Below are 14834 nucleotides of genomic sequence, written 5' to 3'. Positions count from 1 at the left end.
CCCTCTCCCAGGAGATATTGGAGGTTTGGAGAGGGGTAACTGCCCTTAGCTGAAGCTAACAGAACATGGGGGACTGGTTTAGCTTGTGCTCCTTGCACAGCCAGAGAGGGAGCCATCGAACCCACAAAGGAGTGGGACAGGGAAGTGGCTAGAACTTACCTCATTCCCTCTACAGCAGTGATAGTAAAAGAGGTTTCAGGGCTCAAAGTGAGCAGGAAAGGAGGGAGAGAAGCCAGCTGGTGTTTGGATTTCCCTGCTTCCCAAACATCTTCTCGGAGCAGAAACCAGGCTGCTTCCAGCAGTGGGAGTGGGACATTTCACCTGGCTCGGCTACATATGGGCTCTGAGTACAACCTCCGGGAGGGGAAAAACGGGGAACAGATTTCTGGATTGAGACATGCAGGGTTTGGCTCTCTTCTTGTGGAAGAAGAGGAAACAAGAGAACCTGGAGGGGCAACAGCGGCTGGCAGTAGAGCACACAGCGCCCATTTCTTTCCTGTGGCCCCTCTCACTGCATTAATCCCCTGCACTCTTTCTCAACCTGCTCATGCAACAAGCATCTTCTCCTGCAACCCCAAAGAAGCTCAAAGAAGCTCAGCAGTCGCCAAGGCGCTTGTCATAAATATAAAGGGAAGGGTAAACCCCTTTGAAATCCCTCCTGGCCAGGGGAAAGCTCCTCTCACCTGTAAAGGGTTAAGAAGCTAAAGGTAACCTCGCTGGCACCTGACCAAAATGACCAATGAGGAGACAAGATACTTTCAAAAGCTGGGAGGAGGGAGAGAAACAAAGGGTCTGGGTCTGTCTGTAGTCGTCTTTGCCAGGGACAGAACAGGAATGGAGTCTTAGAACTTTTAGTAAGTAATCTAGCTAGGTATGTGTTAGATTATGATTTCTTTAAATGGCTGAGAAAAGAATTGTGCTGAATAGAATAACTATTTCTGTCTGTGTATCTTTTTTGTAACTTAAGGTTTTGCCTAGAGGGGTTCTCTATGTTTTGGAATCTAATTACCCTGTAAGATATCTACCATCCTGATTTTACAGGGGGGATTTCTTTATTTCTATTTACTTCTATTTTTATTAAAAGTCTTCTTGTAAAAAACTGAATGCTTTTTCATTGTTCTCAGATCCAAGGGTTTGGGTCTGTGGTCACCTATGCAAATTGGTGAGGCTTTTTATCCAACATTTCCCAGGAAAGGGGGGGGGTGCAAGTGTTGGGAGGATTGTTCATTGTTCTTAAGATCCAAGGGTCTGGGTCTGTAGTCACCTAGGCAAATTGGTGAGGCTTTTTACCAAACCTTGTCCAGGAAGTGGGGTGCAAGGTTTTGGGAAGTATTTTGGGGGGGAAGGACGCGTCCAAACAGCTCTTCCCCAGTAACCAGTATTAGTTTGGTGGTGGTAGCAGCCAGTCCAAGGATAACGGGTGTAATATTTTGTACCTTGGGGAAGTTTTGACCTAAGCTGGTAAAGATAAGCTTAGGAGGTTTTTCATGCAGGTCCCCACATCTGTACCCTAGAGTTCAGAGTGGGGGAGGAACCTTGACAGCGCTTTCCCCAGTAGGCCTGGCTAGGTGGTGGGGAGGCAAAGGGCGTTCCCTCTATGGCTATACAGTGCCTATGCAAAGGGACCCCCATCCTCTCCACAGTCTCTAGGCGTCTCCCATTGCTGAAGGGGTTTTGCTGGTGTGTTTATCTCCCCGTCTTTGCTCTGGGTGGCAGCTTAGTTTTAATTGAGCTCTACCAAACACCCATACTGGGCCCATTCTCCTCCCATTGAAGTGAGTGGAAGTTTTGCCACTGACTTCAATGGGGGCTTGCCTGCTGAGAAGAGATTTCTGGTTTTAGATAAGCAGAGCTTGCAGATAGATGTGAACCAGCCCAACAAGAAACCTATTATCCATCTTATCCTATAGATACGTATACAAGGAATGTGCCCTCCCTTGCCTTATCCATTCTGTCATGGCATCTTACGGGGGAGGACACATGAACAGTACTTATTAATTACTAATGATTCATCAGGATGCTATCAAGATATGGCAGATCAAAGGAAAGATGCTTAAGAGGGAAGAGGGTCTCCATCGCTACCATCAACTTTTGGCATAGCCTAGTGAGATACAGAGTGATAATCTCATTACAGCTCTAGTCTGAAAAGGTAATTATGATCCAAAAAGTGATAGGGAAGAAGAAAATAGGTGGGCTCCTGATGTTTCATATTTATTCTTTCGTTGGCTCCCACAGCTATTTGCTAAGGTTACAAGAGCTCCTAGCTCCTGCCATTGAAGACTTAATCTGGTGAAGATCAACCTGGGGTTCTTTCTGCTTTGAACACCCTCAGTCACAAGAGAGAGTCTGGAATCAGAACACAGTGAGACGCTTGTCCTGGACGGATAAAACAACGAAACTGCAGTTCTCACTTCACCTGTCAACAGCAGTTGAGAGTAGAATGAGTTCTCTAACCTCCACTCTAAGGCATGGGAGCAGCTCCAAGAGATAAAAAGGTGCCATTTTTACAGGTGAATTTTCTGATAATAGCCCCCACTGTTTAAAGCAGATGACAGCCTGTGGGCCAGACTCTGATCTCAGTTACACCTCTGTAAATCCAGAGTAACTCCATTGACTTTGACCTCTCTCTTGTTCAGCACTTTTCATCTGTAAATGTCAATGCATTTTACAAAGGAGGAGATAATCTTAGCCCCATTTTACAAATGGGAAAACTGAGGTACAGAGATGCAGTGACTTGCCTAAGTAGGCCAGTAGCAGAGCTGGGAATAGAACCTAGGTCTCTCAAGTCCTAGTCCAGTGTGCTAGCCATTAGACTGCATTGCCTCATTAGTTAGCCTATCAGAGCTTCTAAGTTCTGGTTTTGGCACTCCAGCAAGACTCTTACTAGCGAATAGGGTCACAGTAATTGGCAAGGCCATAATTCATGCAGTTTGAACATCTACAATCTCTATAGGGGTATTTAATAGCCCCTCCCACAGCAGGAAATAAGTGGTCATGTGACACAAAGTACATTTATGCCTTGTTCTCCAAGGCTAAAATTTCAACCATATTTTCAAAGCTTTATTTACACAGTTAAGATGCCTTTGAAACACCAGATCCTACCAAATTACAGGGTTAAACTGCATTTGATTTCAGTTCATGCCACTAGCATTGTTTCAAAATGTAGTTAAGACATTGCATGATTTAAAATAGTTGTTTCCATAGCAACAGTAGGGAGTGGGGCTGAAAGTAGGTCTTGTGTCTTGGATTGCTTTGTGAAATGTGACCCTGGGCTCAGGAAGTTTAGCCCTAAACAACGCTGCTAGAGAGCTGGTTTGAAAAATAGGTGGCAGGAGGGGATGGAGGAGGAAACATTTGGAAATTGACTAGGAAATACCAGGATTACAGTGAACAGCTGCATGGGATTTAGGATTCACTAGTCTCAAACATCTTCTTCCTGCCCTCCATGCCAGACTTCTCCTCGATGTTCTTCCTCCAGTCACCCACGTCACGCAGATCCTTCTCCTGTTGGCATTAGGGAAAAAAAAAAAAACAATGGAAGTACTGACAATGCTGGGTGGTATTCATGCCCATCCTTGTATTCTTTAGCGAACATCCATCCCTGATTCAGAGTAACAGCCATGTTAGTCTGTATTCGCAAAAAGAAAAGGAGTACTTGTGGCACCTTAGAGACTAACCAATTTATTTGAGCATGAGCTTTCATGAGCTACAGCTCACTTCATCGGATGCCTACTGTGGAAACTGCAGAAGACATTATATACACAGAGACCATGAAACAATACCTCCTCCCACCCCACTCTCCTGCTGGTAATAGCTTATCTAAAGTGATCATAAAGTTGGGCCATTTCCAGCACAAATCCAGGTTTTCTCACCCTCCGCCCCCCAACACACAAACTCACTCTCCTGCTGGTAATAGCCCATCCAAAGTGACCACTCTCTTTAAAATGTATATGATAATCAAGGTGGGCCATTTCCAGCACAAATTCAGGTTTTCTCATCCCCCCACCAAAACCACACACACAAACTCACTCTCCTGCTGGTAATAGCTTATCCAAAGTGACCACTCTCCTCACAATGTGTATGAAAATCAAGGTGGGCCATTTCCAGCACAAATCCAGGTTTACTCACCCCCCTCCCTTTTTAAAAAAAAACACACACACAAAAACTCACTCTCCTGCTGGTAATAGCATCCCTGTGTAGGACAGATACCACCTGGGATTCCAGTTAGCAAACCTAATATCCCTAAGGGGTGAGATTCACCCCTGTGCAGAGGACTGGCTCAAAGCTTATGCCGCACAAACCATATTTTGAAGGACTTGATTGGGATTTAAGTGATGTCTAGGCCTTGTGCTGGTCCTTAGTTTGGGGTGAAATGCACCCCTAATGCCTTTCATCCCACAGTGCTTTCCAAACCATCCATACAGAGATTGTTTCACCCACTGTTGAAATGCAGCCCCCTCTGATGTGGAATGAGGCAACTTCTTTAAGAGTGCAGAGCAACTCGGCACAACAGTTTGGGACAGGAAGTGAAGAAGAGTTTATCTAATAAGAGGAATTTAGGTTAGGAAGATATTACCCTGAACTGGAAGTTGATCAGGACTCTAGAGATACATCATAAAATCATAGACAGCTGGGCCAGGAGAGAGCATCTGGATGATCTAAGTTGGAATTTTGCAGGTCTGCTCACTATGACATTCTTGCTAATGTCACCTAATCTGTAACTGGAGTGGAATATCCTCCCCTACATACCAACCACGAATGGGCAAAGTAAAATAGTTTGACACCAAGCTCTTAATCCGTCTACAGATGGGGAGGCCACTAAAATACAGAGTTTTACCACTTGGGTAGTAAAAAATGTATGGCAGTGAGAGAATCCCAAACCGTCTCCCACTGCGTGGCTTTGGGTCACGGCCATGTGTACACCTTCATGACAGCTGGGAGGATTTAGAGATGGGAGGAAATAGGGAAATGACCATGTGGCAGAGACAGGACCACTCTCAGGATGTTAGAAAAGGCTAGAGCAGCCCAATGCCAAGTGCAAACAATACAAAGGTTGGATAGCAGAAGTACATAAGGCCAATGATTGGGAGACCGCAGCCTTTTCTGAGTAGCCAGGGTCTTTGGTCCAGAGATACATGGGCCAACTGGTCTGCGTGTGTGTTACAGGTCCCCTGTGCGCCCAACCCACAAGGGGGAGAGTCTACTACGGCTGCAGGGGAGGAGCCAAGCTCTTTAGTTTAAGCTGTTATAGCTCATGCATTTAGCTCTGGGGGTCCCCAGTTTAGTTCCCAGTGCATTGGCCAAGATGTGGCTGTCACACCTGTACACAGGGAAGTCTAATTTCCAGCCTATAATGCCTGGATCCTATTACAATAGGGGAAGTTGTGTGGTACCTTCTCAGTGTCCTCCTTCTTGACCTGCTTCAGGTTAGCTCGAAGGTCCATGCAGACTTTGTGTTTGGAGCCCAGCAGGGCACGCAGCATAGCGTCAGCAGACATGCGGACCCTACGCAGGGGTGGCCTCTTGAACTTGCCCCTCAGGTCAAACAGTTTCTGGCTCAAGTCTTCAAGCTACAAAAAGAAAGAGGAGACGGAGAAAGAGAGAGGGAAATGATGTGGTGAGATGGACCCACAGCAGAGGACGAATGGACTGGCGCACACACAAGTGCATATAGCAGAGCGTGATAGGAAGGAAATGCCATCTATGAAGGCAAAGGATTAGTTTGACAAAGCTCAGGCAAACACAGAAGACAGGGGAAGTGCAGAAGACATGGGCATTCAGGAGAGCGGGCAGGTACAGGGATGGTGTAGCAGGAGCATAGGAGGCAGATACATGCTGTGGAGTGGGACAAAGCATGGGGCTGGGCACACTCCATTGATCTCCACGTCAGTAGAGATGTGCGTGCCAGGGAAGATTACCTCTTTGGTGGTTTTCTGTAATTTAGCCTCAGTGTCATATCTTTCTTCATCCACCACCTCTATCTTCGCATGAAGCTTTTTGCATACCTCCTGCAGAGAAAGAGAAAAGGATGTGGACCATTGGAAAGCATGTGACTCACACCACCTACCCTTTCCACCACTTCCTCCAGTTCCGGAAGAGCCCAGCTCAGGTGCAGCTCCAAATCTCTGTACTTGGGATGGGCCACCTGGGATGCATCTGAACCAGTTCCTGGTCTCTCTGCTCCGCCTGCTTTCTAAGGCTCCCGCAACTTAACGCAATTGACAAGTTGGCTTACCCATCGGTTGGGGATTCCCCTGGCACAAGGGAATTCCCAGGTTGCAAATGGCCACTATAGCCAGCCCCTCCTCTGCCCACTGGCCCCAGGGCAGTAGGCATGTCAGGAGCATGACTGAGACAAGCAGGTGTGGTCAGAGTGCTGCTGGTGGAATGACCCCTTGGCAGCTCTAGGCTGCTTCTCAAGGCCGCACTTCCACCAAGGGGGCAGGTGCAGGAGAGATAGAAAAGAGGCTTTCAAGCCATTTTTGCCTCCCCCAGCTCAGCTGGCTAAGCTCTGCTCTAGTACAGCTCAGAAACTAGTCCAAATATTGCTCCATATGGCTTTGCATGAGACTTTTGCATTTAAACTTCCTCAGCTGTAATTGATTTCCAGTCAAAGATCCAAATACAGTAGTGCGTGAAATGTCTGGTGCCCACCCCCTAGGGAAAGTAGTGCATTTAACTGAGTAGCATAGAATGTGCTCAAGCAAGCCAAGAGAATTCCCCTGTGCCCCTCACGTGGGAACGATGAGTTGTCCTAACATGGAGTCTTTGGGGGAACCTGGAGGACTTCTTTCTCCTCCACCTTAAAGAAAGATTGCATTGGGCAGGAGGATCTGTTGTATAAATGCAACCTAGTATGACTGTGAGTTGAAAGGTCCCAAACAAAATCAACTTGATACCTCACCTCTGAGTTCATGATCAAAACTATTGGACACATGGAAACAGCTGAGCAAGCTTCCCTCTCCAACGTTTTGAGTGGTACATTCAGAGTTGACCAGCCTACTTCAGAAATTTTTAAAAAGCCAGAATCCATGTCTGGACCCACAAGTTTTCATCTCTACTTTGTGGGGGAGAGAACACCTCAAATGCACTATAGAGCCAGGACTTCACCTCGCACTAGCTACTATGCCAGAAGTGGAGCAGAGGATGTAGAACATGGGTGCTCAAACTGTGAGTCATTACCACCAGGGGGCGTATGAGGAGATGACAGGGGTCACAACCACCTGCCTTTCCTAAATTCCCAAAGAGGAGGCACGTCCCTGCTCAGTCGCAAGGGTTTCATGGGATTGAAAAGGTTGAGAAGCACCAATATAAGGAAATGGGCAGTGTGTTGGGTTGAGTTGGAAGAGCTATATACGTGGGGTAAGGCAGCACCCCGAACTTTTCTGCTCTTGCATGGGAGAAGATGGAAGAGACAAAGCTGTTACCTGCAACTCCTGCATGGAGTGCGGGAGTGACAAAGGAGGACAGTGCTCGGCAAGGTAATTGGCCTTTTCTGCCTCTTTAGCTGCTGTTTCTTTCTCTAGGAGAGTAGCAGCAATCTGGAGCATAACACTCTGGAGGGGGAAAAAATAAGATAAATCCAGTTACTTGTCTGAGTGAGCAGTGACAGTGAGGGAGGGAGCCCCCAGCTACTCCAACCCCAGCAGGAATCACTGAAGGAGTGCTCACCACAGGGGGGTCATGGGCACTCCAGTCCAACTTGTTGCCCACAGGAGTTGCTTCGTGTAGGAGATGGCATAGGAGTGCTGGATGTGGGGAGCTCACAGCTACTCCCAGGACCAGCTTCTTCCAGCAAGAGACCCTGGCCGTAGGGAATGTTGTAGGAGCAGTGATTTGGGAAGCTTCGGGCTACCCCAGCTGTTGGCTGGCCTGGAGGAGGATTCACCAATGATGGGGAACTCTCAGCTGTTCCAGTCCCAAAAGGAGGCACTGTCTGGAATGGGGTAGGAGGGAGCGCCAATTTTAGGAGCTCCTGGTTTTTGCAATGAGGGGACTGATGCAGGAGCACTGGCTGGCTCAAGAATGGACAGTAGGATGGTTGTGGACAAATCCCGTACATCATGCAATATCAGGACTAGCACGTACCTTCAGATGCTGCCGGCGGGCAGTGATTGCCCTCTTCCTTTTCTACAGGTGGAAAGAAAGACAGACAAGGCAGGTCACCACCTGCTTCCTCCCCACCCTTTCCCATATAACTGTAATGACAGTTTTAGCATCTATATTCCTCCCCAGAGCCTGCCCAGAATGGGAAGCAAGAGAAGAACTGCATCCACAGCACAAAGGGATCTGGCATCAAGCCCCCAGCCAAATCCTTGGCAATTAGTCCCCAAACTAGAAGACGCTGACAGTTTGCTGCAATCCATATCTGCCAGCAGAGCTCAACACAGATCTTCCCTGCTAACCCCAGTGTTGCCAACTCTAAGCATTGAAAAAACATGAGTCAAACCTCAAATCCTGATTGGCGTAGAAATCATGAGAGTTCTAGCTTTTCTCCGCAACCAGGAGAGTTAGGAATGTGTGTGCTTTAAAAACTGAAAGATGAGATTATAATCCCAGGCCTCCAGGAGCTGGGGCTTTAAGAACACCAAATATTGTGAGACTCTATCAAAATTATGAGAGATGGTGACTCTGTTAAAAAGTCAATAGTACTAAAGGGCCAGTGAATGGAATGCAGGGGAAAGAAGCACGGAGAAGGTAGCATGTTAGAATTAATCCCACTTTCCAACTCATCCCTGGCTAGCAGGTAATTATCTTTCTATTTATGGCTTTAAGGCTGACTGGGGAGACAGGGCTGTGGGGGATGAGAGGATTCCTCATCACAGGAGCATGAGCACAGCAGTGGGGCTGTGCATGCAGGGAAACACCTTTATTCATCACTTCAAGGGGACAAGCAGAGCAGCAGGAGGAAGGACAAAAGCCAGACTTACCTCCCTCCCCACTCCGCCTGACCCTTGCATCAAGAAAGGGTGGGACATAGCCAGCTTTGTCACTGCAGGGGAGTGAGAGAAGCACTGGGGCTGTGGGAGTGGGGAAGCCAGATTCATTGCTCCATGAGGAAGAAAGAGCAAAGCCGAAGGGGGCCATGGGAGCTGCCAGGCAGGAGGCAGGCATGCAATAATGCCATCAACAACTCCGTAGCAATACACTCCATTGCCTTGTGTGCATTGAGCTGGCCATGAACCTACGCCCTGACCCCTTGTTTGTGACAGTACCTTGGTTACCTGACTATCGTTTGGGCGGGGAGGATTGTGACAATAAGGAATTGCTCTACAGGACAAGAGTCTAGGTCCAAGTTTCATGCCTTGGCCAATACCCTGATGTTGCAGAGGAAAGTGAGAATCCCTCCCCCATTAAGCACTTGGGCAATCAGGTAATGCTGCCCATGGGGGTGGGGCTGCAGGATTACAGGAGGCAGGTTGCATTGGGCGTTTTTGTAAAATTAATATGAAAAAGAAATCCTCACTGAGCAATTTAAATGTCTTTCAAATGGATACAAAGCACCAAACTTTGTTCGTTTCCAGGCTACATGGGCTAGCAGCAACAATTCTATTTACAAAAGCCACAACCTCTGTCCCACACTGCACTGCAGCTGTTTCCTGAGCATTTCATCATGGAGATTGGGTGCGTCTGAGTGTGGTTGAGGTGGGGGAAATACATACGTTTGATATGCATTTGTGGGGGAGGGGAAGAAGCATTCTGTGCTTTATGGAGGGCGGGGGGAGGAAGGAGATAAAAAACAGCAGCTCAGTAGATATTTACATTTCAATTGCACCTTTCATTCCGAAAGAGCGCAGAGCCTGCTATGGAATATATAAAGATCACTTCATCATGGCAGAAAGGCAGCCACCTCTGAGGTGGAATGCAGCAGCAGATTAGCTGCACACAGTGGCTTAGAACATCTGAAGAACGCCCTACACACAACTGAAAGTGCAGAGGGAGAATTAGAGAGGTGAGTTATGGTGACTTCAGCTGGAATTTGACCAGGATGTTGGTGCTAAAACTTTTACTTTGAAAAGAAGTGCCAGGGGATTTCCTTCAAACTAGATTTCAGTGGGTGTTAGCTTAAGTAATGACTGACTAAAAACTGGGTAAGGACCTCATGATTTGATCTGATGGGTGAGCAGAACCTAGGTTTTACCTGTCATCTGAACGGCAGCACCCCTAGCACCTGAGTGTCCCCCTAGCCCTGTGCTGTGGCATTGGTGCAAAAGGGAATCAAAGCACCAACATGCAGTGCTTGGGGTTTCCTTGGAGTTCTCCCCTATCCAAGAAATTACAGACCCCATTCTGTGTCGCTTAGGAGATCAGGTGAGGCTCCACCATGAGGCGACACACTGAGCAGCTTGCTAAGGGTATTCTGGACGATACTCACAGAACCAGCATCAAGCCTTGCAGTGAATTGCTTCCACTCCTCTACTTTACTATGGGGCAATTCATCCTGATACTGAGTCTGTAACAGCTCTCTGGGCTAAATCCACTCCAGCTCAAGGCCTATGCATGACATATGCCTACAAAAACAGGGGTAGAATTTCACCCAGAGTGAGTCAGAGACAAGCCAGACACAGCAGAAGGAACAGGTAGATTCTACAAGGAGGGAGGAATTCTTCTGAGGGGATTCCACATGTGCCCCTCCCCATCCAGGCTTACACTGCTGAGGGGACTCTTCAAAAGCCTTCATAGCCATTCCCATGCTGGCCAGAGAGTTGGGCACAGCATGACACAAAGTGCTGCAAGGGCCTGATCCTGTTCTGACCGGAGTCAAGAGGAGTTTCTAAGCAAGCAGCCAGAGTCAGGTCACAGAGAATCACCTTCGAAAAGGGATTAGACAAGGATTTGTGGGTGCAAAGGGATCAACATCGTGCGCCACAGCTAGCTGAGCCAGAGAGGATGCAGCTCCGCGGCCATTCCTGTCTCTATAATTGCCTCTGTTGTGGTAGAAGCTACGTGGCTAATGGACCATGAACACCTTCCATTCAGCTGGGGCAGCAAGTACACGAACATCTTCCACAGCACCATCTTGGGAAGCAGGGATGCTCTTGGGGGAAAATCCAGCCTGCAAACTACAGCCAAGAAACACACCTCCTACAAAATACTATCTCCTGCCTTTCAGCTGTGGGGCACTTGTCCTTTTAAACCCTTTTAGTCCACATATTTAGTTAGGGGAGTTTTGAAGATCCACATTTCCTTCCAGGAGCTGGTCTTTTTAACAAGATAATACAAAGCCAAATGTGATACTATCCCCATGCATCATTACTAAAAGAAAAATCCCAGAGAGAGAGAGACTTACTTCTTCACTGTTCAGGGAGAAAGAGACAGAAAAAGGGAGGGAGAAAAGGAGAGAAAAAAAAAGGAGATTAGCATCAGAACCAAAAATGAGAAGGAATTTAGAAAAAAAAGTCTGCACTTATTTTAAAGACTAAAAAGCAAACCAATGCCATCATGTTAGAGACAAAACCAGAAACTTACTCTGACATCTTTGTTTAGTGGATTTAGAACCTGCAATTAAAAAGAAATGTAACAATTATTTGTGTTCAAAGTGAATTTCTTGGATTAATCAGAAAAGGACAGTTTCATCAGAAAGGGGAAATGGTTTGTGCTTGTTTTCCAACTTCCGCAAAATCCAGTTTCCTAGAGAAGTAGGCTGCAGGTTATGGAGAGGTGCCAATCATGTTCTCACCCAAAACCAGGGAAACTACAGCACCCAGAGTCTTTTGGATTGGAGAAAATGCTTAGGGAACATGACAGCCATGGCAAAAGGTGTGATAGGACCACTGCAGCCCCCGCCCCTCCCTGGCTTCGACCTTCTTTGATCACCCAGGCATCAAGCGTGCTCTGGGAATACGCTGGGCTACCTGGTGACTCATCATGTACTTATTTTATAAGCACTGTAGAGCAGGGGATTGAACCCAAGTCCCTTCCTCATCACAGGCTTCCTGAGTGGCCTTGGCAAGTCGCAATCCCTCTGGGCCTCAATTCCCCAATATTTACAATGGGAATAATAGCACTTCTGTACCTCTCCAGGGCACTGTGGGGATAAATCCATGACTGATGTGCGGCACTAATGGGGACCAGAGAAGAGCCATAGATAGGGTGGTCAAGGCACAATGTTTTCATTGGTTGTGTACAGCTCTGAGCACAGTGGGGTACCAAGCTGCTTCAGCAACATAAATAATCCATCATAGATTGTGCCTGCTAATCCCGGAATGCAGCTATTAGGAGATTTGCGAAGGCTGGAGAAGGATGTAAGAAGTTAATTTGGACAAAGGAAGAGAGAAAGGTCAAGGGGGAGGCGCAGAAAGCCACGCTGATCTCCCCAAGGAAACTTTATCCTGGAAAATGCGCAGGGGCCATCAGATAACTGGGGAGAAAGTGCTTCTAAAAATGGTCAGGGCAGCTCACAAGGAGCTCCAGCTGTCTCCTTGGGCTGCAGCCTTTCCCTGTGCCAGCCCTCATGAGTCAGGGAGGTCAAGGCAACGCAGTGGCAACCACGAGAGGCAACAATACAGACAAGAGACTTGGCATCTGAGGAATGTGGGAGCTCCAGGCAGGTTATTTTTAAATAAAATTCTCCCTGCTCTTTTTATGACTCTTAAATGGCAAGTGGAAAGGAAGTCAGACAAGAAGAGCCTCACATTCTCTTCTATTTGAAAAAAGAAAAGGAGTACTTGTGGCACCTTAGAGACTAACCAATTTCTATATGAGCATTTGCTCCCTGTAGCCTTAACTTGCCTGTTTAACACATGGCATGCAAAAATCAACAACAAATCAGAACTCTCTACTGGGAGACCTTGCTAGAGGGTTCCATACTCTGCAGATCTATTCAGTGTGGGAGAAACCCCTAGCACCTGATCATCAGCTGGGGTAAATCAGGGTAGCTGATGGAGTTATGCTGATTTATACCAGCTGATAATTTGGCCCCTATAGCCTTGGGAACTAGATCCAAGCTCAGTTTTAAGCATTGTGGGTCTTTGCTTTTCCTTTAACTCCGTTACACGAGCAAAAGCAATTGACGGGCGGGGGGGGGGGGGCGATAGAATCAAATATTGAGGGCATACCTGCAGTGAACAGGAGGGACCATTTCGGACGTGACCAATAAATACAAACAGACATACCTGAGAAAGCTAAGGCTGACTGAACTACTGGAGATGGGGTGTCAGGTTAATTGGAGCTTTAAAGCTTTCCCTCCTCAGCTGTGCCAGCAAAAGTTCAGACACACCAGCACTTATCTCAAACTCAAAAAGCAAGTTCCATTCCCCCTCACTCCTGTAACAGCAAGCTGGGTCAGTAAGAGACATGCAAAGGGCTCACCTAAGTCCCAAGGAGAAAAACAGACAGCACTGGTGGAAGGACAGGATCAACTGGCAAGCCACAGGCAGCTGGCTCAGGGAGGAGGTATAAATGGGTTTCTCCCATGGCTCAGCAGAAAAGCCACCTGCTCTTTAAGGGCATGGAGATCTCCTCAGACCAATGATGTGCAAGGGTCCAGAAATACAGAGCACCTCCCTTGGCTGGAACAGTCAATCCAGCCAGCATTCAAGGCGTCTTGGAGGAGAGAGAAGCTGCAGTGACACAAGGAGTTTCTATAGGGGAGGGAGATGGAGGTTTACAACTTTGTGGCGGGGTGAATTGCAGTGATCATGGAGGAAGGAACTCGTCATTAGCAGCATTGATAAAGGCACAGCATTTGCATGGCTCAAAGGCAAGAACATTCCTTCTTTGGACGCTCACTCAGGTTGGGGTGAACCCCCCTCCTGCGCATGGGGTTCAGCAGTTTCAATACCCCATTGAGGTGTCCCAGGTGGCCAGGAGTGGAGGTCAGACAAAACTTTCCAAGCAAGGAGTGGGGGAAGGTGGTTAACGGAAGGTTCAAGGTCATGGCCCACTAACATCAGAGTCAGACAAGAGAGGGCTCTGGCAGGCAGATCAGGACTATTTGTAGCAGGGCACGCATCTGCAAAGGTCTAGGACCAGCTGTTCCTTAACAGAGGCCATGTCTACCCTACAATGGCTAGAGCACCATAGCGTAGACCCTTCCTATATCAACAGAAGGGGGGTTTCCGTCAACATAGTTAATCCAGTAGAATTCTTCCATTGACTTACTCATGTCTACACCAGGGGCTAGGTCAACCTAACCACAGCACTCAGGGCACAACATTTTTCTAAGCTCCGAGCGGCATAGCCAGGCTGATCTAATTTGTAAGTGTAGGCCAGGCCTAAGTGTGAATTAGGGATGTAAGGCCTGGTCTACATTACGAAGTTAGGTCGACGCAAGCCACCTTGCATTGACCTAGTTGTGCATGTGTCTACACTTAAATTTGTCTCCCACCGATGTAAGGGCCCTGTTATTGCAATCCAGCAACGCCACCTCCTCAAGCAGTGCTGAGCCCTGGCTGGTGTCCTGAGGTCAATGCAGTGTGAGCGTAGACACTGAGTTACCTACGTCAACTAGAACGGTCTTCCTAACACGGACCACTCTGGTCACCATTGTGACTCCGCTGCCCAGGGGTCACGGAGACCGGAAGCCCACTCTGCCCCACTTTAAAACTCAGTGAATTGTTAAAATACCTTTTCCTGACTGCTGAGCACACTTCGCAACTCTCCATTGTTGTGTGCACCATGACAGCTACAGGCTGCAGACGCATGCCAGCCTGGCGTAGACAGGAGATATTGGACCTTCTGGGCAGTGGGGAGCAGAGACTGTGGAGTCACCGCTCCAAACCAACCATAGGCATGTTGACGTCTGTGAGCAGATTGCGCGGGGGATGCAGGAGAAGGGGTACGACCGGAACCAGCAGCAGTGCCGCGTGGAAGAGGAAGAACTGCACAGGCAT

At 47.8% G+C, this 14834-nt stretch overlaps 1 protein-coding gene across 1 annotated transcript; it reads right to left on the bottom strand.

The window, feature by feature from the left end:
* Positions 1-3051: 3051 nt before the first annotated feature.
* On the bottom strand, positions 3052-14834 carry TNNI2 (troponin I2, fast skeletal type). The gene is given in 8 exon segments (XM_073350615.1): positions 3052-3504; positions 5394-5570; positions 5919-6008; positions 7428-7556; positions 8089-8130; positions 11470-11499; positions 14569-14687; positions 14690-14834. Coding segments are annotated over 8 exon segments (831 nt in total). The 3' UTR covers positions 3052-3405.

This window comes from Lepidochelys kempii, chromosome 6, assembly GCF_965140285.1.
Source record: "Lepidochelys kempii isolate rLepKem1 chromosome 6, rLepKem1.hap1, whole genome shotgun sequence".
Taxonomy (NCBI): Eukaryota; Metazoa; Chordata; order Testudines; family Cheloniidae; genus Lepidochelys; species Lepidochelys kempii.
The sequence above is the reverse complement of the archived record's forward strand: the minus strand, read 5'-3'. Positions and strand labels throughout refer to the sequence as shown.